The sequence below is a fragment of the Chiroxiphia lanceolata genome, chromosome 11 (genome assembly GCF_009829145.1).
Source record: "Chiroxiphia lanceolata isolate bChiLan1 chromosome 11, bChiLan1.pri, whole genome shotgun sequence".
In the NCBI taxonomy this organism is placed as follows: domain Eukaryota; kingdom Metazoa; phylum Chordata; class Aves; order Passeriformes; family Pipridae; genus Chiroxiphia; species Chiroxiphia lanceolata.
Window position 1 is genome coordinate 9,393,983 of NC_045647.1, and position 25,912 is coordinate 9,419,894.

Here is a 25,912-nt window from a genome sequence, read left to right on the forward strand (position 1 = left end):
CACCCCAACTTTTCATCCCTGGTAGGACCCAGTGCTTCCATCAACCCCAAATTTTCCCTCCATGGCGTCAATGGAAGGAGGCAGCAGCCGAGAGCATCGCGTTGCTATGGCAACACAACCCACTTCCCCTGGGACCGCGTTGCCTCGGCGACATCAGGCGGGCAACGCCGGCGGATTAAATCGACTCAGAGCAACTGCCCCCTGAAAAACAGGACAACCCTGGCCTCGGGGAACATGGGAGCCCAGAGGTTCATCTCACCAGAGCCTGGTGAGTGTAGGACCCTGCACTGACAGCGGGGTCTGGGTCAGGAGAAGGTGACTGGTGTGTGTGGTTCTTTGCAAGTGGTGAGACCAGACTACATTCCGAAGGAGCTTCCCGTCACCGTTTAGTGTGTTGAAATAAGATGGCAGGAAAGACAATGTCAGTGGGAGGGGATTAGCTGAAGGGAGCGAGTGCTGAGGCCTCTGTCCTTGGTTTGTATTATCAGGACCTGCAAACATCCCACAACATCAGAAGTTGTTTTCTCGTGTTACACAGTGCATCTATGAGTGGAGGTAAGCTTGTACATAGATTTTAGGGTAGTCCAGTGCTGCATTACACTGTGTCACATTCAGTACCCAGCATCATGTAGGCAGCAGATTAAAAATCAATTTACATAGGCAAATGCCTGTGTTAATGCTGTGAGCACAGAGCCTCCCACTTGTGTGTCTGCAGGCAGTCCAGCAACCAGCCCCAACCCACAGGAAAGCACTGGTACATTCCCAAGAGCCCACAGACCCTCTATCACAATGGTGTTCTTGGATATCTGTACCAAACACCTGCTGGGGACTTCACTGGAGCCATCTGTGTAACTACCAGTGAGGTGAGGGAGTTCAAAGTTCGATGAATGGATATCAGTTATCCACAGCACTTGAAGAGCTATTTGAGAACCAGGAAGATGGTAAAGGACAGAAGAATTTGCACAAGATAGGTAAATTCCTTGTGATTTGTCTGTTCTTGTATTAAGAAACCTCTTGCCTACTGTAATTAGCCCTTGAAGAGACAGCATCTCTGGAACACAAGCCTCTGTGTCCTGATTTTGTGTGTTAGCAATGCTTTGCTTTTTGTTTAAGACTTACACTAATTCTTGCAGAAGAACAGAGCCTGCTCTAGGGGGTCTGGCATTACTTTTTGCCTCTGAAAATATTACCATCTGCTGCAGTGCTGTGTCTCAATGATGCTAACATATCTGACTTTAAGTAGACACTCCCTGCACTTTCAACTACAGCCCTGCTCTTGCTCTATCCTTGTATTTCTGACATTGGCTTTACTCTCTCTCAGCCATTCTGTGTGCATTTTCCACACAACATTAGCTGTCTTTCTTCTTACAATTAGAGCTGTGGTTAATTATGTTTACAAAGGATTTCTGAACTGTGGGAAATGTTTCTCAGAATGTGTGGTTTTACATCATTTAGCCTTGAAAGGATGCTGCCTCCCCTGACCTCTTACTGTTTTTCTCTCAATGACTCTGGTAATTGCATCAATAGCCTTGGGAGTCACATTTTCCTTTCACATCTAGGAAAGATCCAACCTTTTCATACCCTTTCCCAGCTGAAACACATATCTGATCCCTCCTATTTTCTGTGGTTCAACATTAGCTTTTTTTCTGCCTTCTGTGCAGGCAGTCTTGTTTTATTCTTGTCCGGAATAAACTCTGCTACTTTACTGGATCATCATTTCCACCGCTCTACTTTTCTATGATCTTCTCAGTCTTCCTTCTCCTCCCTGTAACAAACACATTTCTTATCTTCTCCAACAACATCCTTTACAACCTGTCTTCAGTCGAGTCCATCAGCAGTCATTCTGACAGCAAAGTCCCCAAAATTCTGACAGCATTTTGACACCATATCAAAGAGACATGTCAGTGGTTTTTCCACACCTCCCCACCACAGCTGGGCAAGAAACTCTCCAGAAACATCTACAAAGGGAGTTTGGAGCACACAGACCAGCACACTACCACATGCTCCCTCCAGCTGAGGGGATTCATCTGCCATGTTTCACCCTATGTTTAAAAGCAAACTGCCTTGAGGAAGACCTTTCTTGCTTCAGAACACTGAGAAAATGAAAAATGACAGCCAGGAATGCATCTCAAATCCACACATTTCAGATTCTGATGTCACCTCAGAGCCACTTGTTCCCCACACTAATGCTCCACATTATCTGCACTTGTGGGGGGGGATTCCCTTTCAAACTCATGTCAGTGATGTCAGTTCCTTCAGGTTAATGTGCAGTCAGAAAGAAACTGGAAGCAACACGCAAAAAAACCAAACCTGTTTCCTTTCTCTCTTCACACCTCTTTAAAGAGGAATGGTTTTTCTGAGTCACAGCTAACGCAAACCTGTTGGAAAAGATTCAGCCTAGATTTATGCCATGGCTTAGAGGAACATGAAAGAACATTTAGTGTTCAAAGTACTATTTTGAATTATTAATCAAGCCCCCTGTCTGGCTTAGCTCAGTCAGGTCCTTCTTCAGATTTGGTAGAGTTTATTTCTCTTGTCATCCTGAACAATCCTTGACGTGCAGAACACAGGTTTGTTGATGAAACGAGAAGACTGCCAGCAAAGTTTGGCTCTGCCTGTGCCTTTGCAGAGAGATCTCGGTGCAGGGGATATGCAGTGCAGTTGTTCTTTTGTTCATATTTAATCATACGAGAAAGAAGAATGTAATTAAGGCCTGTCTCCCTCAACCTCCTCCTTTCCTCAGAGTATTTGAACTCTCTGAGATGAAGGGAATGTAGCTTTTTCTGGCAGTGAAGTGCATCCCAGAGTGGATCAGGAGTGAATCTGCCCACATCACTCCACAGCTGGCAGTGTTTTCCCACCAAGCCATTTCCCATGCAAAGGAACATGGCCATTACAAACAACATGGCAAGTACCAAAATCAGATCAGAGCTGGAAGCACGGTGTTTGCTCTTGGTTTTCTTTGCATGTTTGACAGCCCAGTCAGACTGTGATTGCTTCACTAACCCCCTCAAAAGCTGGATGATTTCTCTTTATCTGAAAACACCCTTAGGAGGTTACTAGATTCGAGGACGCAACATTAAATGGAGCTTGGCTCAGAAATAGACTTTTTTCCTTCTATTTAGCTATTTTAGCCATTTATTTTGTGTTTAGCTTTGTATCTCAAGTAAACTCACTTCATTTACACTCTAAATGAGGGTTTACTCTAAGCACAGGGCTACGAAAGATTTGCTGTCAAAGAATCCTGAAAATTGCAAATGTGTCATTGGAAAGGGTGTTTCAGGCTTGCAATTTTGGTTGGCCTTGGGCTGAAATGAAACTGGAACAGCAAAGACAATAAAGGACTGGAAGGGGCAGAGAAAAGTGAGTCGACCCAGCCGACCCCAGGACGGGGACTGTGTGGGGAGGAGGTTCAGGATACTGACAGAGAGGGATGGTGTTTGACCAGACCAGGGAGAAACATCCTGGGCCTGAGCAGTGCCAGAGAGCTACAGAAAAAACAGTCAATGAGAAGACAGTTGATTGATGAAATTGCCTGAAATGAGGAAGGAGGGAGGAGGCTGTAATATGTAAACACTTTAATTGCAAAGCTGTTTAATCTGAGAGGTCCTAGGAGCTGACAGAATAAGTGTTATCGCTCCTTCTCAGGCTATGTAACAGGCACAGAGACTGACAGGGAAAGTTTCCACTTAGTGGTAGGGATATTAAATTATAAAAATTATAAAAGTTTATCACAGAAGCAATAAGCTGCTATTCTCTCAAGACCTTGTTGCCAAACTTTAGAAAAAAATACTGTGGAAATCAAAGCAGAGCTCAAAAGGAAGAAATCTGCTACAGAAAAAATGCTGATTTAAATCATCTTTCAATTTGCAAAATTGTTTTTACCTACAGAGAGGCTTTAAACAAGGGGAAAATGTATTCCAGTTGCTTGGGATCAAAATCCAAGTCTCACAGACACACAAAGAATAATCCAGAGGGAGAAGCCAATAATTAGCTGCTGAAAAAAAACCGCATAGCAGATGAGGGATTCAATAGGGGTGGAAAGTGAAAAAAGGATGAAAGAATAGAAAATGTTCTTGCAGTAGCAAAAGTGCAGCTAAAATAGAGGATTTGACGATGTGAGGAATAAGCAAAAGGTTATATGGGAGGATTTCTTGGGAGTTAGCAAGTCTGAAGGTTGCACAGTGACAGTGCTGGTGCTCAGAAGGAAAGTTGCAGGAAGGGTAGTTTAACTGGGAAGAGCTATTCCCATGGTGGAAAAATATGGGCATTATGAGTTCAGGAAAGCGGAAGTTAAATAAAATTTAAGGATACAAAAAAATGGAAACAGGGGCCAGTGCTGGGTGCCCGCAGTGGGAGTTTGTCCAGCTGCAGCAAGGGCTGCCGAATTCCCCAGGGAAGCAGAGCCAGGAGTTGCCAGGGATGGCAGCCAAGCATGAGCCAAGAACCTGGCCATGGTCGGGGGCTGGCTGGGGGGCAGTGGGGCCACAGCCTGGCACAGGAGGGATGCAGAGGGAGCTGGTCCAGGCTCTGGTGCTCAGCATCCTGCCAGTCTCACGATCCTCCTTGTCTGCTGCAGACATTCTTTGCCACCCACCCCAGGGATAGTGCAGCCCCCTGCCTTGCGGGGATTATCTTCATCCAAAGCAGCACATCTGAAGCTTTAAAAAAACCCAAAATAATTATTAGTTGCCTTTAAACTGAGATATTTGACTATCAAAGAAATAAACAATGAAGGCAAAAATGACAAACCTGAAAATCTGTTATCCTAATTCAGGAAAGTATTTGATCAAGTGTCAGATATGAAAGGTCTGCTCCAGCAGCTGTTTTCTGCAGCTCAAGCAAAGGAAAGCCATGCACTCTACCAATGGCTTTCAGACTGAAGCTGTATATACAAATGAGAAGTGATGGTGTCTCATATTAAAGGACACAGTTGCTTTCCCAGTTATCCCTATCACAGGATTCAGCTTCTGCCCACAGCCAAAAGCAAATAGTTTAAAATACACTTTGAAATAGGCCAGTACGCTGGGAAAGGTCAAATTTTTGCTGGAATTTTGAGCTGTACATATTTTTGCAGGAAAAGACCCAACAAAGAAGGTAAAGTAGAGGAGACAGCAAGCACTCACTGTATCAGCAATCCAGGCTCCCAGGCTGCTGAGGCAAACAGCCCTCAGGGAAATGAGGTTATACTTTACCTCTGACATACATAGAATAACAGATTTCTCATTCATCTCTAGATTCATATTGAAATTGATTAGGCAAGAGCTACTGGAACCGGAGGAAAATCATGACCAAACCTTAGAAGCAGTATTTGTTAGCCTGATGAAGTCTCAGGGAACACTCTTTTGGAAATGAATACTCCAGTCACTGGAAGGAGTTAAGAGACATTGAGGTTGACTCTTCCATGCTTCCAGTAAATGGAAACCTATTTATTTATTTATGAAAATAAGTTGCTTTTAAACATTATTTAGGACAAAGAAGGTCCTAGAAAAGAGTCACCAAGAATAAGTAAAACATTAAATAGTAAATAAATTCTTAAGATCAGATTTTTTTTTTTGAAGCATATTTAGAATTAATTTAAGTTTAATTTCATGGCATATGACAGGAAAATCTGATATCTTATGAAAATGAAAATCAAGTGGTAAAGGTCATTATTTTTAATATACGAGAATTCAGGAGCACCAGTGTTTTCAGTAAGGTAGTTACATATTGTAGCAAAATGTGTACTAGTGCTGTTTACTTACTTGAAAAAGCTTTTATACTTGAGATACTTTGAAGTAAACAAAAAAGATGTAACAATTTGTCAACTGTTACATGAATTAATTGTATAAAGAATAGAAAAAAAAGAAACTCCAGAGAAAAATAAGAAAAAGTCAAATGTAGAACCTTACAAGAGCACAAGTATTTAAAATTTTGAGAGGCACTTGGGTTGGCATCCTGTGTGCAACAAGCTTACATGTGAAAATTAGTCTTTTTCCCCCAAAATACGTCACCCCCTTGTTCCCTTGTAGCCTTTTATGGTGTCTTAGGAAATACCATGTTCTGCCTGAGCTGGATGTTGCCCTTGAATCCCAAGGGGGTCACATCTCTGCCCACACGAGCTGTAATTTATGACCTGGGTTTAAACACGATGAGCCCAGGCTGGCTGTGAAGAGCCAGGGCAGGTGCCAGGTCACTCTCATGGAGAAAGGACCTTCAGCCACATCACCAGGAGAGGTTTCTGTTATTTGGCACAGAAGGGCTGGGGCAGATCTTGTGGACAAAGTCCCCTCCATGGAACCTTCATCCTCTAAATGATGCAGACAAAGCTCAGGCAAAGCTGCCCTGGGGCGTTGGGTCACACTGAGTGATGACACATTGGCCATATGTTCCATGGATCTAAGAGTTTATGAATCTCAGAGCTATTTTTCATGTCACATTGGAAGCCTCTGTGTACCTAAGGAAGCTGGATTTCCCATTTGCATCACCAGGTCACCCAGCTGAGTTTGGCAATGCATTCACATTCCTGAACACAGACATCTCAGGAAACCGGTGACTTTGGAAAGATCTTCCCCTTCCATGTTGAATTGTAGCAAATTTCAGAAGTGACACACAGTTGCCAAAGATCTTCCTTCAGGAAATACTCGTGGGCAAACATTTCACAGATTTCAAGGTTCCTGGCAATCTTGTTTCAGGGAATGTAGAACAGCCATGTGACTAACGTGATTATCAGCTCTGTCAGAAAGAAAAATTAGACACGAAAATCAAGATGAGCATCTTCCATGGACACCTCACTTCAAGATCTTACCATTATTCCAAGCAAAGCTTTAGCAGGTGAGCTGAAGTGTGAACAAAAGGGACACAAGGCAAGAAGACAACCTAAATGAGGCAGGCTGGGCACTGTCAGTTTTGCCATCACTACCAACAGAGTCAGGATGGAGAAAGGGCCGTGTGGTCTTTTGTTCAGCAAAACAGTGCTTGTTTATCGATGGTGTAAATGTTGCTAGGCTACGTGGATTAAATTAAAAACCTTTCCTTTCCCATTAAAAACCTTTCCCTTTCCCACCTTCAGCAAAGAATGCTCTGTGAATATAGTAAAAGTTGGGGGTTTTTCCCAGATTATTCAAATTGAATTACAGAAGGACCTGCAGAAGACAGATTATCAGCCAGCTACTCAATAAAGAAACTTTCAAGCATATTTTGTAATCAATACCCATTTTATTAACCAGCAGTGCCAGTGCCCAGAGGAAAGTAATAGAGAATAAAATAGAAAATATCAATATGGCTGATAGAAATTATTATATTTTCATTTTAAAATGTATGTGGAATTGGAAAAAGGTATAAAACAAGGGGAAAGGAGGATCATTGTACAGGAGCTTTGTACAAGGAGAGATTAAACAAGATATCAGCTTGGAAAAGGACCCAGTGGAGAAGGGCCCAGAAAGCTATAAATTATTTCAGGAAAGTTGAAGTGGAACAATTTTACATTATTTTTCACAAGACAAGATTTACGAGACACCAGTGAAACCATCGTTCAGCCAATCTGAAACACAGCAATGCATAATTAAACAGTGCCACTCACTGCCATCGGATACTGTAGAGGCCAAACACAGGAAGGTGTTCGGGAGGTGATTGCGTTGAACCCAAGCCTGGAGCTCTGGGTGTGGATACAGCCTCCAGCCTAGTAAATCCCAGTGTGTGGTTGTGGATGACAGAGCTGGTGGTGGCACCCTGGGGAGGTAAACCTGGGTGCTTTGTGACCCCTGTTCTCCTCACTGGGGGCAGAGATTTGGGCTGAGAGTCCCTTGGTCTGAGGCCCAATGGCCATTCGTAGAGATACAGCCTGCTTTAATCTTTTCCAGAGAGAGTAACCTTAGCTGTAATAAATTCTAATTGCTGAGGGAGTGGGGCAGAGGACCCATGCTTCACAATCCAGTTCCCTTTGGGACATTTCCCTGCAGACCTTCTCCACCTGCCCCTGTACCCAAAATGGGAGAGTGGGAAGAAGCAAGGAGAGAGGTCAGCACAGACCAGTCTTTGGGAAGGGAAGGGCTGGTCTCCCAAACCAGCAGGCAGCTCTGGCATCTCTGGATGTGCTCACACTGGTGAGCAGGACAGCTGCACGCTGCGTTTTGTGGTCATTAATGAGAGAAATGCCAGGAACAGTGCTTCATCCCGTGAGCTGGACCCATGGGGAAGAAAATGGGGAAAACCCCAACAATTTATCGTAAGAGAACTCATTAGCATCACAAGGAATTGCTCATCTCAGGAGAGACAGACATTTCACACATGCCACTCTGCCTCATCTGTGATCCCCTGGCAGACACAGATCCACCCAGCCCAGGGGAAACTGAACTTTACAGTCCCGATGGAGCTTTTCCTGCACGGAGGAGGGGGGGGGCGGATATGGATCTGGGAAAGCCCAGCTTCCTCCACCTGGAGACAACGGGGCTGTGTGGAAGGACAGAGATCGAGAAGGAACCCAGGGCTCTCTGCCCACACACATTCCCCGTCCCAGCAGTGGCAGGTGCCGGCCCATTTCCCGGGGTGCTGGGCAGAGCAGGAGCCCCTGCTCCGGCCTCCTGCCCACCGAAGCTTCAGGCTCCTTTCCAGGTGCAGCTCTGGCAGGAGCCAGGGTTCAAGCGCACTGCAGGAGCTGGCCGTGCCTTGCAGCTGAGCACGCCTGCTCCGATGGGAAATGGGTGGTCGGGCTGGGAGAACAGAGAGTTCCCTCCACCGAGTGATCTCCTGCCATCGACTGCCAGATCCTGAACTTTGGCTCCGGCCAGGAGGCAGTAAACGAAGCAAATAATTGCCTGGCAGTGAGTGATAGGGAGTCAAGGGTGAGCGGGTAGGGAGGGGCGGGGGATGAGCGAGAGGATTATGTTTCAGAGGGAAGTATTTTTTTAGGATTTGTCTATGCAGGCGTCAGGAGCTTTCCTGAATCACATGGACTTAGCCCCAGGAGGAGGAGGACTCGCTGTAATTTTACACCTTTTCAGCATTTCAGCTGGTTCTGCTGAAATCTGCATAGGGATTAAAGATGTGAAGGGACAGAGAATTGGTTTCCTTGCCTTTCCTCTGTTGGGACAAACATTCAAGGCTAAATAATAATTTAGAATTTTTTGATGGCATGAGTGGTGAAAGGAAGGAGCCAGCAGCTGTCAGTAATAAATAACTATTAGGAAACGGTATTAGGAAATAGTACCAAGGAGAAATATTGCTGCTGGGATATGCTTTCAGCTTTGGGAAATCCATACCCAGGCAGCTCAACATTTATTTAGGTATCCAGAGCTTGTGTGCAACTTCTCTCAGACCCAGAGCAGCAGCAGCGCTGGGGGAGAAGCCCAAGCTCAGGTCCCCAGAGAAGAAGGGAAGTCAGCTCGTTGCACGAACAAACATCTCAGGCTTCCACTCTCAGTGCCAAGAGTTAGCAACAGTGTCATGTCCTTCCGCAAATCGACACTCAAACTGTCACCTGCAAAGGGAAGTGAAGTTTATATATGGCCTATTGCTGTAACTTTGATACTGATCTTTATGGCCAGGCTTCTAGTATGTCTAGGGAGAACCTGTGCATCATAAACTGCTTAAACTGAACTGTCTGAGCTTAAACTGAACTCTCTGAGCTTCAACTGAAGGGTCTGAATTCAGAGAAAGATGTTAGCAAAAATCCTGTCCCATGTCCACTTAACGTTTACATTTTTACCACGTTTGAGAAACACTTGAAGAACTATTCTAACAGATTGAGGTAATGGAAAAAGTCCTCAGTTTTATACACAAATCTCCCTAAATTAGAAACAGTTTTCCATTTCAAGCACCCAGCATCAGGCAGCCCATTCCTCCCCTTCACTGGGCAGCTTCCTCAGGGCAGGGTCTGCTGGGCAAAAAGACAAAGTGTGGTGTAAAATGGGGTCAGACAGAGCCATGCCCGGGGCCACAGAGCCCGCAACGTTGTGAATGAGCACAGCCACCCATGATCTGAGTACCCAAAAGGCATCCTGGAGAGCAGAGAAGAGGCAAGAATCCCAGCAATCCCTACACCCACCCTCCTAGGAAGCCCCCGGCTGCAAGGCAGGCGTCTCCCTGCCATCCTCTGGGTCAGGAGGAAAAGTCCCCAGGACACAGCTGTCAGGGCAGCCGGATCTATTTTCAATCAGGACAGTTGGGCAGTGCTGTCAAAGCCCTTTGGTGCTGAGCACACCCGATGACACGAGCACAGTGCCACAGCGTACGTGGCTCAGAGCCACTGACTCAGCAGGCATTTAAGTCCATGACCTGTACAAGCCAGCAGTGTGGTCACACGTTGTGTTTGGAAGCAGGATGTCATGAGGAACATGGGCCATGAACATGCCCTTGTGGCAAAGAAGGCCACCAGCCTGTTGGGCTGCTTTAGGAAGAGCATTACCAGCAGACCAGGGAGATGGTCCTTCCCTGCACTCACCACTGGTGAGGGCACACCTGGAGTGCTGAGTTCAGTTCTGGGCTCCTGGCCTCCCCAGTACATGAGAGACATACTGGAGCAGCCCAGTGAACCTCCACAGAGATGATGAAGGGACTGGAACATTTGCAATAGAAGGAGACCAAGGGAGATGGAATTGTTCAGCCTGGAGGAGGCTCCATGAGGATCTTACCAATGTGTGTAGATACCTGATGAGGGGGAGTTTAGGAGACAGAGGCCAGGCTCTTCTCAGCGGGATCCAGTGATGCTGAAATACATGAAATTCCACTTAGACACAAGAGAGAACTGATTTTCTGTGAAGGTGATTGCATACCAGAGCAGATTGGTCCAAGAGGTTGAGGAGTTTCTGTCCTTGGAGATACTGAAAACCCAGCTGGACGCAGTCCTGGACAACCTGCTCTAGTGGGCCCTGCTTTGAGCAGGAGGGCTGGACTGGACCATGTCCAGAGATGCCTTCCAGCCTCAATTCCTCTGTCATCCTGTGAACTGTACAGTGGTGAAAGCCACTTTGCTCAGGCTATGCACAAAGCTGGTCTCTCACCTGCACAACCAGGCTATTGACATAGGAGTCCTCTTACCTAAGAGGCAGCAGATAGCAGGAACATTATAAAATGGAAAACTGAACCACATGCCAACTGGGCACTTGCAAAGCTATAAGTGGTGCTGTGTCCTAGTGTACATTATCATTGGGAAGGTACAGGACCAAGGTCCTTCTCTGTGTAGACCCCACAGAATTAGTCAGGGCTTGCTCATCATTTCATAAGAACACCAGTCAAACTGTCAAAGATCAGATTGGAGGTCTGTCTGTTCCTCTACCCTACAGTGTCCAGCAGCAGATGCTTACAGAAGGAACACAAGAAGTAAAACACTCTTCATGCCTTCCATAGCACCCTCTACCAGCTCCCATCAACCAGCAATTCAGGAACATCTTGTGCCAAGGCTTTGCAGCCCCATCAGTTTTCAATCAGTCTTAAACTGTTCTTCCATAATTTTTTTGCATTCAGCTGCAACGACCTATATAGCTTAATTGTACACAAGATATAAAATGTACTTTTATTTTAAATGTTGCTTGATGTCCTCACTGGACGCACTGTATGTCTTGTCCTGTGAGAAATATGAGTAAATGCACCCTCTTCACATTACTCACCATTTGTAAGATATACTTTGCAATGTCCTTTCCAAACTGGAGAGTCTGTACTGTGTGTGCCTACCACAGGCAGCTGCCTTTAATTAGCCAAATGTGATCAAGACTGACTTGCCAGGGGTACTCCAAGGACCTTTCTGTCACTGTAGCAATGCTGAGTGTGCACAAAAGCCACTTGCACGCAATGGGCAGAGAAATGCAAGCACAGAAGATTTACCTATCATTAATTACTCCTGGAATACTTCCAGGCACCTTGAATCACCGCTGAAAAAATCACTTGCATCGAAACAGAATGGGATAGGGAGATGTACAGCACAAAAGTATTGTGGAACTCTACACTGATTTTGATATCGCAAAACCAGATGCTACGAGCACAAGCAGCATAAAGGCAAATATCATTGGTATCCTTCGCTGGTACCTAGTGTACCAGCTCTTACTGTGTGCCCCTAAACTGTAAATAGACTGCCTGAATTCCCACAACAATCTGGAAAATTAGAAAATAACATTTGAATCCAAATCTGGGCTTCTGAAAGCAAGAGTCCTCAGGGTGCAGGAAATTCTCTTTTTCTGAGGATGCACAGAAATGGCAGGGGCAAAGAAATGGCAAATTTTTATGGCAGAATCTTTAAAGACATAAGCAGATCTTTAAACATTTCCAGAGTGTCTTGGCTTCAGTTTTTGAACAAGCAAGCAAATATGTCTGATGAGCCTTTACAAATCTCTTCTTCTCTTGCCGCAGCTGATGGAAAGCAGCCCCTTGTCCCTGATTGTCTCCTGCCATATTTTACTTAGCTAAAAGCACCAAATGAAATCAAGTATGTTAAACAACAGAATGTTGTTTAGCAAAAGACAAAGCTCTGCAAAAACCTTGGAGTGGGGAAGAGTATAATTAGGATAAGTCAAATTGGGAAAAGGAACAGAAATATTTAAAAAAAAAATATTTAAAAGGATAGTTTGGAAGAAGGAAGAGAGTTTATAGTTACTAGCAACAACTGAAGTATTAGAGTGTGGGGAATATTTCAGTCTTCCAGAGCAAATACTTCTTAAGGCCACGACCAGCGAGGCTCAGCTGGTGACAGCAGAGCCAGCGGAAGTGCTGGGCACCAAGCAAGAGGCAGCAGCTGAATCCGGGGCATTACTAGTCCCTGATTTGGTCTTCAAGAATTATATGTTTTTCATGGTCTGCAGCACTCCAGACTGATAGGACTGACATGGGAGGGAGCACTAACCACAGAGCACAGCTCCTCACCAGGCCTGGGGAATCACAGCCTTCCTCAGCAGGGCAGACTGGGGGGAGACGCTCCTGCCTTCCAGCTGCCTGTCTGTCATGAAAGAGAGATGAAACCTTTGCAGCCCAACTTGGAAAGCTGCAAGTGGCTCAAGTGACCCAGTGGCCTGCCAGCAGCAGCTCCTGGGCTGCCTTCCTAACCTCTGACCTTGCCTTTGGACCTTCTGGACTGTCCATCGCCCTGGCAGCCCTGACAGCCACCTGCTGGGCACCTGCCCCAGGAACCAGCCTAGAGCAGCATTTACAACCTGGATTCTGCTTCAGCTCTTCCCAGGTCCCAGGGAGGTTAGGAGCTCAGCAGGATGACTTTGACAGAGCAGCTGAAATGGGCAGCTTTAAGCATCAGTGTCTGGAATTGCAAGAAAGAAGAGGCACATCTGTCCTCCCAAGAAGTGTCAGTATTTCTGAAACATGTAAGTAAAATAGAAGGAAAAAAATCCAGCTTTATAACATCTCTTAAAGCTGAAAGTTGCTTCTAGGTATCACACTCCCAGCATCAGTAAGGGGCCAAAGCAGCCCCCAGAGCAGTACAGGGTAGTGTTTGATGGTGAGGCAGTACAGAGCCACTAAAGCAGACCTGATCTGCTTGAAACTAGCTTGGATTTAGTTTCAGTAAACCCAAAATTGTGATTAAAACCATTTAAGAGGTTCATGCCCTTTAATCACCACTTCTCCAAACCAGTATTAGCTCAGTGTTCACGCTTTAAGTATTTCATTCATCCATAGCAGCAATGACTCTGAGGAGGAGCAGCAGCCGCTCCTGAACTCCTGAGCAGTGAGGAATGGGGAAGGGCCATGGTGGGTATGGCAGCAGATAGAATGTGGAGACAGCTCCAAGTGGCTGAGATTTTGCCACATCAGGGGTCATCCCATTGATTTCACAATCCCCACCCACCCTGTAAAACACAAGATGTGGACTCTGGGGAAGGTAGGTTCCCTTCTGGTCCTTCCAAAGAATTGGGAAGGAAAGCGGCATTCAAGGTTTCTCATCAGAAGTGGGTGGGAAGTTTTCAGGGCTGACCTTGCCTGTGGAAAGCCAAGGTGAAAACTGTGTCCTCATGGTACAGGCCAACAGATCATGCCAAGTACTTTCCACAAAGTATGTGTTATTTGCTCCAAGCTGTGTTATTTAGTGTGTTGCTTTATAGTTAAAAACTTGCACCCCTGACACAGAACCTACCGGGACTCGTATGACAAACATACCAAGTGTAGAACATTTTTATCCAGGGCTCATGTCAGAAATCCAAAAGCTAAAAGGCAAGGGGTTAACAATCAAAGTCAGCACGACACAGCTTATTTCCCAACTACATCTCAGAATTAAGAATTGGAAAACTTTGCAAAACTAAGCATGTATGACCATGCAAAAAGTAAATGAACCTGAGCACATATTCTAGCCAAGCAGCAGTTAGCTTTATTGAGTTCCAATAACACTGCATCACAAACAAAAGAAATTAAAAGTTGTTTTTTGCTTCTCGGTATTAGTCATTTCTCAAATGAAAATGGGATTATGTTTAATAATATTAAGAGAAAAAAAAGGAACAGGAGAAAGAATAAAGTTAGACAAGACTGCAGACCCAGCAACCCCTCCAATGTGTCCCCCTCATGTCAGAGATATTCAGCTCTTGGAAGTGCTGTTAAATTTTCTCAGATCAACATAAAGAATTGAATCCTAGGATACAGTATTTGATTAATCAAATATATCATGGGTCACTATGAACTGTGCTGTACTTCTGAAATCACATTTGGGCTATCTTCAGTGGGACAGAGAGGGATTTCAGAGAAAAGTTCAGGTTAATCAGACACAATTCCCCACTGGCTGCCTCAGTAAAGCTTAGTACAAATGTTAAGCATGATGCATTTTGTGTCCTGGTTCCACAGAAAAGATCAGTGTGCAAGACCTGATATGGTACCTGCAACACCCCCTAACCCACTGAAACGTAGCTCTGGCCTCCCCTGCTGAGTTCTGCGCTTGCTGCTGTACATGCACAGAAGATTAAAACCACTGTCAACAGAGAAACAGCCACAACTGAAAAACTACAGGAGATGAGAACACTGGCTGACATTGCTTGCAGACACCAGCATGTACAGCTGCTGACATATGCCCTGAGAGTTAAGTACCTGCTGCCAAACAATTATTTTAAGGAAGTTTTTCAGTGTTAATAGCTACATTTTTCTTCAGTAAATAAAGAATTACATTTTAAGATGTGTCCCCTTCTTCCATGAGGAAGTACTTAAGGTAGCGTGTGTGACAGTGACAGCTGCCTGTTGTCAGTGTTACTGCCGTGGTACATTGGCTCAGAAGATGGTCTATCACCTCCAACTCCTCACCAACTCTGTTTCAGAGCTACAGCTTGCATTTCTGAATGGCACATAGCACCACCTAAAGAACGTGAGGAAGGCAAAAAGGTATTAGTCAAACAATCATTCCTGAAATGTAAAGTGATCATTCATTTATTCCTTTGAGGCAGACTTGCACTCTCTTCCTTCTCCTCTCTCATTTCCAGACTTTCTAGTCTTCATAGACTGGGTGCAATCCAGTTAAGAAACTTCATAGCGACTTCAAAACCAAGGAAACATGCCTAGAAAAGAGAACAGAACAAATAAGGATTCTAAAAATCTATTCCGAACAAGGTTTTTGAAATGCAGCACTATGAACACCTGATGTGGCTGATACAGAAGGAGGAAGGATACAAAAAAAATCTTGGACCAGAGGCAAGAATTCTACTATATCCCTCTATACAAAGGCAGAACTTTGACTCCAGTAGGCTCATTATTTACTGAAGGGGAAGCCAGTCCAAACTTACTGCATTTTCTACAGATGGATGTAAAATCAGTAGAGAAAAACTGTCAGAGAAAGTCAACAAAGGGTTTCATGTAAAGCTTTAGAGAAAGGTTTACTTGTTTTTCCTCCTAGACTAAAGTATATTTTTAGAACCTGGACACCAACAGCCAAAAGTACCTGCAGTGACAAGAACCTCACTGAAATGATACAAGAGTAAACAGCCAGTCATGTCCTTTACAGGAGGCAAACATTCACTGTGAGTGGCCGAGTCCCCCAAACCCTCCCAGAATGACAATGTACTCACCGCGTTAGCAGGAAATGCCCTGATCATCACAGCTGTGAAGCCCTTATACAGAGATGCAACTCCTTCCTCTCTGATAAGCTCCCTCAGCACATCTCTAAAGCCATTTGGGTATTTTCCTGCAGGAGCTGAAAGGGATGCACAACACATTAGCCAAGACGTGTGGCAGTCACAAGGGCTGAAGGATGTGCCCACTGTAACAGCCCAGGATTTTCAACAGGTTCATACTGTTCATACTGTTACAGCAAACAAACAAACAAGACAGCTCAGTAAAGGCTCAGTAAACAGGAGATAGGTGCTTACCATCACCAAAGAATTTACATCATCAAGTCATTGGGGGAGGAAAGAAAGGAGAATAACTTTTCTCAGGGTTGTAAGTCTGAGCTGTTACTTGCACTGCTGATCACAGCTCTTCCAAGAGCTGCAGTCAGATGATAAGAATGTCAGATATAAAACTGATGAAGCTGGTTGATAAGAAACAGAAAATTATCCTATTACATGTCCCAGCTAAGGACAGCAACAGACTACAAGTGAAAAGTACAGGTTGTTTTAATGTTGATATTACACAGATTTGCTGAGGTGTTTTTAAAAAATTACTCTGCTCAAAGAACAATTTCTTCCTTCTCCTGACACTGCTCGGGGAAGTACTGCCTCTGCCAGCCCTCTGAACAGGTACTCCATAAACCAACCCAGTTAAACAGAACCACCATAAACCCACATCATCCACACAGCAGCACTGGGGACTGGCTCAGTGGAACAAGGATCAGCGCTGGGATGTGTTTCACTCTCAGCTCTTGGTGCAGCACCAGATCAGGACAGCAGCCATTGCTCACAGAAGTAGTTGTTAAGTTTCCTGCACTAGATTATCATGACTTGTGACTCAGTAGAAATGGTCACTGTCCAGGGGAGAACTGAGCCCACAGAGACTATGAGGAGCCTTAACAAAACTATTCATTGATGGGACTCTCAGAGAAACCAACAAAAAATCTGTCAAATCTTGCTGAAGTGCAAGGCCTGGGGCAGTCCTCACTATAATTAGGACACAGACATTAAAGAGCAGAGCTGCCAGTCGAAAAACAATGTTCCCAACAAGCCACACCCTGTTACTACAAGCTGCAGATAGCACAGGCTACAATTTATACAACCATATCTGATGTGAAATAACAAACTCCCAGAGAGTTACATTTGTAACAAAACCTCCGTTCTGTTATTATGCGTTCTATGCTTAGGTTTCAAACCAGGTACCTCAAATCAGGATCATTATATATCAGGGAGGCAGAAACAGAGAAGTGCAGCCTGATTTGCCAAAAATTTGTGAGGAAACCAAATAAAAAGCTGGGAACACACTTGGGTTTTTCATGAACTTGTCTCAAGCAGCGCTTGGACATGCTACTTCCTAGACGGACTCTTCCATCATTGCCCTCCATTCCCTGGAGCACCACACTGAGTGTGGCCATGACATGCTGGCATGGAACTCACCAGTCTGGAAACGGGATTTCAGCACGTCTGGTGGAATGGCAACTGCCCAGTTGAAGATGCCAGCCAGGCCCCCAGCAAAGAGGATCCTCGGCACACTGAGGTCACTCACACTGCAGCATGATCGGGGTGGGGCGGGAGGGAAAAGTGAAAAAAAAATTTAAAAATGGTGAAGGGAAAAAAGTCAAACTCATGTGTTTTGACTAAGGTGACAATCAAAAAGGCAGCCTGGCTGACAGCCAGAAGGCAGCACAATGCTGCAGACAGTGTGCAGTATCTGAGCAACATTTCTAACAATTAGAGTCCCGTGGGCAAAATGGACCAATTCCACCCTAAAGGTTCAAATCTTTTCATTCAGTGCACACACAGATGCTGTGGGGGAAAAAAAAAAAACCCAAACCAACCAACCAACCAACCAAAAAAACCCCCAAAATCCAAGAAAGCCCCCCAGCATTTTGTGCATATACAGAGTTGAAAGTAAGAAGACATACTTTAAGTACTCCTTACTTGGCCAATAAGATCCAAACTAGAATCTGAGAGAACTCAGAATATTATTTTAATTGTCAGTTAACCCCAGACCAAAGCAGCTCCACTCAGAAGGCAAGCAACTTTTTTTTTTTTTTTAATTTGTTTTGATGATACTGCTCTAAGTGTCTTTGTAACTGGGGAGATTAATCAGCAGAGTCTGGGAAGTCCAGAAAGTGATGACTGTGAGATTTCACTGACCTCTTTCCCTCAGGGGTCAGAATGTTCTTCAGCCACTCGTACGTCATGAAGTACATTCCACTGGCCGGGACGTCTGGTGGGTAAACAACAAAGGCTGTGAGGAGTGGGAAACCAAACGAAGCCCGGAGGCACAGCAGCCCCATGCCAGCCCAGCAACACCACTAAGTACATCCAGATTCCTTTTCTGAACCTCTTCTACAAACAAAATAAAATCTTCTGCTGCCCTAGAGAGAGGAGTCTGAACTTTCCCAGGGAGAGCAGGTGCTCAAGGCAAGAACTGGGAAAACATCTTTTATGTCAGCAGCCTTTCAAGCCAGGCTGTAACCTGTCCGCTGGTCATTAGACTAATGATGAAACAGCTCTAAACTGTCCTAATTACTGCACAGTATATCAGAGTTTTCAAGAGTTTTGCACACTATTAGTTCCAATGGTTCTATTTTAGGATTGTTTTTTTGCAGTTGATGGGTCTTGTTCTGGGTTTTTTAAAGTTACTCCCACAGCCCATTCTTAGCTCATGCCTAAACTGGAGAACCAGCCTTTGGCTAGGGACACCGCCAGAGTTACACTGCAGGCTGCTACACTTCTGTGAGAAGCAGAGGATAGAACAAATTCCTAAGCTAAGATAACAAAATACAGAAATGTCAGCTTTTCAAAGGAGGAATTACTGAGATACATAAAGGATTCAGGGTCTGGCACAATTACTTTGTTGTTATTGTATTTGAGAGAGGGGTCGTGACATCCTAGTCCAAAATAACCCAGACTTAAGTGGGCAGAAAGCATAACTGCTGCCATCACATCTTTTAAAGCAGCCAGCATTACATAGCAACAGTCACAGACAGGCACAATCCTTCTCTCAAGGAGGAAAAAAAAAAAAAAGAAGAAAATTTAAAAAAAAGCCCACTTTTGTGTTTTTCTCTTCTCTTTGTTCTCTCTGCTCCTCTCCTGAAGTCTCTCATTCCTCTTGCCTTCTCAGATCTTAATTACTTCCTATATCCCTCTGATCCTTGTCATCTAATCTCTTCCTCACTCACTGAGAATCTCATGTTTATTTCTCAGGCCCTTTGAGGCATTGGAGTAGCTCTGCAGACTGGAAAAAAAAAAAAACAACAGAAAAAAGGGGTGACATAGCCCCTCCAGCTGGCTAAAGGGATGGTGAGATCTACCATATCGTGTCAGACTTCTTATCCTACAGTCCCCCCCAGAAAAGATCTGAACAGTTCTGTCTGTTACCTCTCATGAGGGTGAGCACCGTCCCCTTGTACACCCCACGGATCCCAGCCTCGCGGTACAGCTGCTTGGCACAGTCCAGAGAGCCACTGTATTTAGTTTCACCTGTAGCTGCCTGGATCTGAAGGATTAAAGTGATAGTTTCTGACTAGTGAAGGTTTCTGGCTGATGCACAATCATCCACCTAGAGTTAGAAAGCCATATGCATGTTTCCAGCAAGGAAGGAGCACATACTCGTTCCACAGGCACTCCTGCCTATGAAACCTCTGCCTCGCTTCCTCAAGCAGCTCTTTCAAGCTGAGGATATGTTTACTGTTCCACGCAGAGAATAGATTCTCCCCTATTTTTCTGCAATGTAAACACTGACAAAAAGTACTCTTCAAATAGTTCAGGGAAATTCAAACAATTTGCATGTGTGTAAAAGCTTCCATGATAATATCCTGTCTGTCAGAACTAACATGTGACAACTCATCACCATATTAACAGAGTTCAGCATATTTTGAAATAAGCAAAGCTTCCCACATCTGCTAAAGATGGCATTTCACTTGTTCAGGTTTACATTTTCCAACAATACTTTAAAAACCCTGGAGGAGGTGCGGAGCTAACAGCCACCCAAATGTCAGAACACTGTCTTGAAATGCATTCCTTAGCTATGTATTGGGAACCATCAAAGTAACAGAAAATCTTTACACCAGAAAGAGTATTATGATCTAGAAGGTTTGCACTTTTTTTAGAAAAAGTTTCATTCAGAAAAACTGGACTTTTCCATACTTTGCAGTGGACTGAGGCACCCACCGATGCCTCATAAAACGCCCCATAAGGCTACGTAAAATTAATAGAGTGCTCTGTAAAATGAATAGAGCAATGAATGTGTACTTAAACTGTCACAGTGAGTTTGTTTAATGCTTCTTCATGACACAGATGCATTAAATGACAGTTGTCTCAGTCCTGCCAAAAAACAGAACAGAGTAAATGCACTAACTGAAGAAATTCCTTGTATGGAAAGACAAGACGCCTAAAATTAAATTCCAATCACCATCATTCAGTGCCTTACCTGTAAAAGGCACTTGATTCTCTCTCCTGGAGCCATGATTACTGTAGTGAACACTCCTGACAGCATGCCAGCAGCAAACAGCTGAGGATATCTGCCTCGAGGAAACAGAAAAGACCCTAACACAACACAGTACACAGGAAATGAAGGGCAGAAAAAGCCCTGCATCATCAGATTATGCTATTCCACATGAACTTGGCAGTGGAACTTGAAACACATCCTCTGCTTTTGATCGGTGCAGAAGTGCCTCATCAATGCATAATTAGAGCTAAACGTTTAAGATCTCTAGGATTCAAAGCTCTGGTTCCCACAGCAACCACAACTCAGCTCTTCCACTGTTATGTGCTAATATTCCTTCTACTTGCATTTTTTGCTACAGCATTCCCCATTCATTTTTATTCCCAACAGTCTCTTCCTCCTCCAGTCTCCTATACTCTTCTCAGTGACCCCAGATTCCACACATATTCCTGCTTGCACAGCCAGGAGCCTCCTTTCTGTAAGCTCTCATTCTCTCACTCCCTCACTCCTTCAGCCTCTGCCATCATCGAGTCTGTCCTACCAACCTGCCATTATCCCACACATTCTGCACCTGCTTTCATGTGGCAAAGTATCCATGCTAGAAATCCCTTAAACAGGCTGAGTTTCTCCATCACAAACTTATTTTTACATCCAACCTCCTGCTGCCTCCCCTCGTAAGATGACCTAACATCTCATTGTAACTGAATTCCACACCTCTCGCTTCTCTCCACTTGTCCAAGAGATGGCATTCTATTCGAATTCTTACTTGTTTAAGAGTAAAGACTCCTAAATTCTCATTAGATCTTCCACACCATTCAGACCTCCCTCACCACTCCATGTGCACCCCCTGCTACAAATGAGCTTTGAGTTTTCTATCTCACCTTGGGATTATTCAGCCCCAGAAAAGATGGGAACCCGATGAGCCTGTCTTCTCCTTCTTCCTTCCACAACTTCCTTTTAAAATCAGCATGGGTGAACAATGACCATCTTGCCTGCCTCTAGACCCAGAACCACAGCACTAGGGGTCTGCACCCACAGCACAGCCCAGGTGGGCTCAGTGACAGTTCCATCCTCTATTTATTCGTTCTCTCCCACTGCTCTACTTCAGAGGAATTCTACATAAAGACTCAAAAAACTATGCTGCCCTTCCCCAGCTTGCTCCTTAAAACTTCCCTTTGGTATCATGTGTATAAAACATAAGGCACTGAGGTGATCAGGCTGCTGGAAATCAGCCCACGGCCCATTTGTTTCCTTGTGTCGTCCACTCCTGACTATTTCCCTGGCCTTACCCTTCAGCCTTTCCTGCACAAGGACACCACTGTGGTAAAACACAGGGTAAGTGAGCAGTGCCCCAGCACCTCAGTACTGCTTCCCTCCAGCCATCCAGAGCAGAGGGAGCTTGCTCTGTGTTGGCTTGACCCAGGTGTGCTCACATCCCCTGGGCAGCTCCTGCGCAGGCAAAGCACCAACAGAAACCAAACCACCCCTGCCCACCCCACCACGCCTGGCTCCACACAATGGACTCCTGCTTTCTGACAGAGCTCCTACCTAGCACACAAATAATGGAATAAAATGTTGCTAAGCTACAGCCCAGTTCCTGTAGAGCCGTAAATCACAGCTTGGCAAAGACATTATGGGAGTATGTCATGGGTGAGGGGGTTTTCTTCATGCCCAAGTTGGCTTGTAGAAAGCCACACGAAGTTTTCTCAGCTTCCCATTGCTTTTCCAGAAGGTTAGACATGCCTGGGAGGAGGGCTGCTCATAAACACCTCTTTTCAGAAACAATAGTAAAATACTTCTATGGCTGTTCTTATATCCTAATGGAGGGACATAGCAAGAGCCACAACTAATAGGGAAAAGAGATTCAGGGCTGTGAATGTTGTCAAGATTGCTTGACCATGAAGTTATTTCTCCCATAGTTTCTGTTAATAGCAAGACTGTTGGCAGGCAATAATTATATAACTCTCACCTTACTCATCTAAAACAGAATTGTTCCTTAATGGCTCCTTCTTGCGTAGAAAGGGAATTGCATCGCACCTGCCCACACACTGTCTGTTTTTAGCCTGTGTTATCAATCCCACGCTTCCAGAAGCATTAAAACATGAGTTTTTTATTTTCTAGAACTATATTTATAACCTAGGAGAGGAGACAAATTCACACCACAACTCAACGTGCGACAATACAGCCACAGCCTCAGGATGCCTTTCCCAAGCGCCTGATTAACTCAGGAACTCACGTCAAAACGTCATCGGGTTTTCTCTGTTGGAGTCTTTTTCCCAAGCCAAATCCAAAGAAGCACACAGCAAACATGGGTGTCACTCCGACAATAGGAGCTGCCATTCCTCTATATAAGCCTCGGATTCCCTGCAAGAAACATTATCACAAGAATTACTTGGTTTTGCATAAACTTTGCACACAGTTCAACTTGTTGAGAAGTGGAAGGCGACAATCCAGGATAGGATCAGTCAAACTGATCAGAGGGATAATGGTGTCTATTGTTTATTTGCAGTTATACATGTTTACTGAGGCTCAGGGCCTGCTGCAGAGGGAAATTATCCTTCCTGGGAAACACTAGCGCCACTGATGCCCTTCTATGGCAACACCCATCACCCTGTACATACATCTCAAGTATGAGGAAGTGAAGTTAAAAGCCACCTGAATAAAAGTCCTAATAGATTATGTCAAGAGAGAACACTTTGTCTCTCAGCTACATACAAAAATACACCTGTGTTTTATTGGTAAGTTGTCAAATCCCAATAGTGAACCTGAAAATGCTGAATTGAATTCACTCTCTAACTAAAGGGAGAGCCAGGGAGAGCAGCCTGAATTCCTTCACTCCCCACGTGAATTCAATTTGGAATGGGTTCAAGAGCAAATTATTTTTTCCTTCCTACCCTAAGTCAAAATTTTTTCACCACACATTGTATTTCTGATGTTTTACACATTCCTCATGTTCCCCTTCACAGACTACACACATGAAAAAATCCTAATGGAGACCCCAGCAGTTGCATTTATTTCACTTCTCTTGCCTTTGAACCGAACTTTTTCTAATAAAAAGTAGAGTTATCTTCCTAGATACTTCCTCTACTTGCCTTAATTTTGGCAAGATGCCCAAATTAAATATTTGCTGGTCTGTGCACCCCTTTCTTCCCACTGCCCCAATAAACCAGTGCTGAGTTTGTACAGGCACAACTGGCTCTGCAATGAAATTGCACCTGGCTGGCAGAGACCAGCCACTGCTGCTCAACCTCCCCATGAGCAACGGGAAGGAAAAGACCGTGGCAGGGAGGTTTAATAGTTTTCATTATAGAAATGGATGAGTATTGAGTAGGAGTGGAGAAGCAGCACTGCTTTTGAACTTCCCATCACAAGGCTATTATTATGGCTCAGCTCTGACGTCTGTGCTGCAGCAGGGGTGTTAAAAACTGCCAGGGATTCAGAGCTGGCACAGCATTCCACTCCTTTGTGGGAGAGACCAGGGAAGCAAGATTTACTTTGGTTATATAACAACCTGTTAATACCACAATGAAAGTAGATTTCAGATATCAGGCAGATCTTTCATTTAACAGAGAGTTACCTAACGAGTTCCAGCAGTTAGAAATTAGACTTCAGGCACAGCCATTGTTTCCAAATAGCTACCAACAGGTAAATAGCTGCAAGGAAAACTTACAAAACAGAAAACTGGGCTCTGTGTCACTTAAAACTTTCAATCAAGGCTGTGTGCCCTTCTAAAAACAAAACAGAGTAGTTCAATCACATAATATATATAATTTAGGAGTGAAAACCACTGTCCACCTTCTGAAGAAGACTGACAAAACGTCTTTACTTGATCCTCTGCTCTCAAAAAAAGAAAAAGAGAAAAAAAATCTATTAATTAATGATCCTCTGCCTTCTTATAGATGACATAACACTTTATAGAAGAAAATAAAAGTACTACTTGTACACACAAAAGTCATTAGCTATTTCAGGATTTTCAGAGATGACTCCAAATAACAAAGACAGCAAGATTCCACCAAACACAATAAGGCCAAAAAACAACTCCCAACATTCACTCCAGCCTATACTCTCAGATACTAATATCATGCTATTTTGAATCAAAAACATTTCTTAGCAAAACAAAGAGACATGTACCTGGGCCACATGGATGCTAAGCATTCCCCAAGTTTCGTAATCTGCTTAAAAAGTTTTAATTAGAGTCAATTCAACTGATAACCCAAGAACTGTATGGTGTCTGGGGGGAAACACTCCCACACAACTCCATTCCTGAGACATACAGGAACAACTGATATTTCTGGCAAGTGTCACAGTACCTCTCCAACAAGAGTCTTTCTGAAGCAGTCAAAGGTCCCAGAATAGAGTGGGGGCTGGCCAGGCTGTGGTTTAGGTTGGGTTTGCAGTCTGACCTAGTGAGAGGGAGAGGAAAATGTTACTTTATTAAATATTACTGTCTAAACTTTGATTTGGAGAACACCACTGACCATTACAGAGTATGTTTTGTGACTGGCCTTGAAGGTATCAACAGAGAGACTGACATCACTTTAGCTCTTTACAGAAGAGAAGAGATTGAATTTTAATATATTGAATAGTTAATGTATTGAACTAATTAATTGCTGGGATGACATTAGGATGACAAACCCAGCTCCTTCTGAATCTGAGTTGTGCCCCCACAGGGTCACTCCCGGCCTCCCCCTGGCCCAGGGGCGCTGAGCCCCGCCGCAGCACGGGGCCGGCAGAAGCATCCCCGCTCCCAACCCCTTCCAGTGGCGGGAACACGACGCTCTTTTCCCGATTTTTCACTATAAACCTGAGGGGACTGAGAGGATCCCGCGGCCTCCGTGCCGCCAGGGGGCGGCCTGCCGCGATAGGCGCGTCCAGCCTCGCCTCCCGCGGCGCGCACAAGAAGCGCGGCCCCGCGATGCCTGCCGGGAGCTGTAGTTCCGCTGCAGTCCCCGTGGCGCTCCCGCGCGGTACCTGCCGGGAGCTGTAGTCCGCCTGAGGCCGCCCCGCACAACACCGAGCACCGTCGAGCCCCCGGCCCCGCGCCGTCTCACCTTGATGGTGTCCAGCGGGTGCCCCACGAACACCAGGCAGACACCCCCGAAGCCGCCGGCGAAGAAGTTCTTCAGGGGGCTGATGGGCTGCGGCTGCTCCGCCATGGCGGCGGTGGGCGAGGACACGGGACCGGGTGAGGAGCGCGGCCGGGACCGGGGCTGGGGCGCTGCGTCCCCGCCGAGCCAGTGCCGCCCCTCGGCTCCGCGACCTTTACCCCAGTGCGGGGCACGCCGGGAGGCAGGCGCGGGGCGGGCGGGACCGCGACGGTGCGAAGGGTCGCTCCCCGGCGTTGTCCCTGAGCGCTGTCGCCGGGCGCTGCCACCGGCCGAGCCCGCGCCGGGGGCCGGCGCCGCTCCCGGGGGCGCGGGGCCGGTTCCCCCCGCCCGCCCGCAGTGGTTCGGCCGCTCCC

General features: G+C 45.2%; 2 protein-coding genes and 1 long non-coding RNA gene across 5 annotated transcripts in view; 2 read left to right on the plus strand and 1 right to left on the minus strand.

Annotated features, from left to right (window-relative positions):
• Positions 1-96: 96 nt before the first annotated feature.
• On the plus strand, positions 97-17,551 carry LOC116792374. Of its 3 annotated transcripts, XR_004359104.1 has the most exons (4): positions 97-268; positions 6,675-6,813; positions 13,135-13,283; positions 17,331-17,551. It is a non-coding gene; the product is annotated as an uncharacterized LOC116792374 (long non-coding RNA). The 3 variants fall into 3 exon arrangements; XR_004359105.1 differs by lacking the exons at positions 13,135-13,283; positions 17,331-17,551 and adding an exon at positions 7,098-7,172 and having other exon boundaries at positions 101-268; XR_004359103.1 differs by lacking the exons at positions 13,135-13,283; positions 17,331-17,551 and adding an exon at positions 7,941-8,063 and having other exon boundaries at positions 105-268.
• On the minus strand, positions 14,259-25,843 carry SLC25A20 (solute carrier family 25 member 20). The gene is made up of 9 exons (XM_032699274.1): positions 25,503-25,843; positions 24,762-24,854; positions 22,688-22,815; positions 20,437-20,527; positions 19,386-19,503; positions 18,156-18,228; positions 17,433-17,542; positions 15,957-16,081; positions 14,259-15,449 (listed from the first exon to the last, which is right to left on the minus strand). Exons 1-9 carry the CDS (start codon positions 25,605-25,607, stop codon positions 15,387-15,389), a joined length of 906 nt encoding a protein of 301 aa, XP_032555165.1. The 5' UTR covers positions 25,608-25,843; the 3' UTR covers positions 14,259-15,386.
• The window catches only part of ARIH2 (ariadne RBR E3 ubiquitin protein ligase 2), a 32,474-nt gene continuing 32,032 nt past the window's right edge, over positions 25,471-25,912 (plus strand). The window contains exon 1 of the mRNA XM_032699271.1: positions 25,471-25,636. The gene's annotated coding sequence lies outside the window, so the exon portion shown is untranslated. The remainder of the gene's footprint in view (positions 25,637-25,912) is intronic.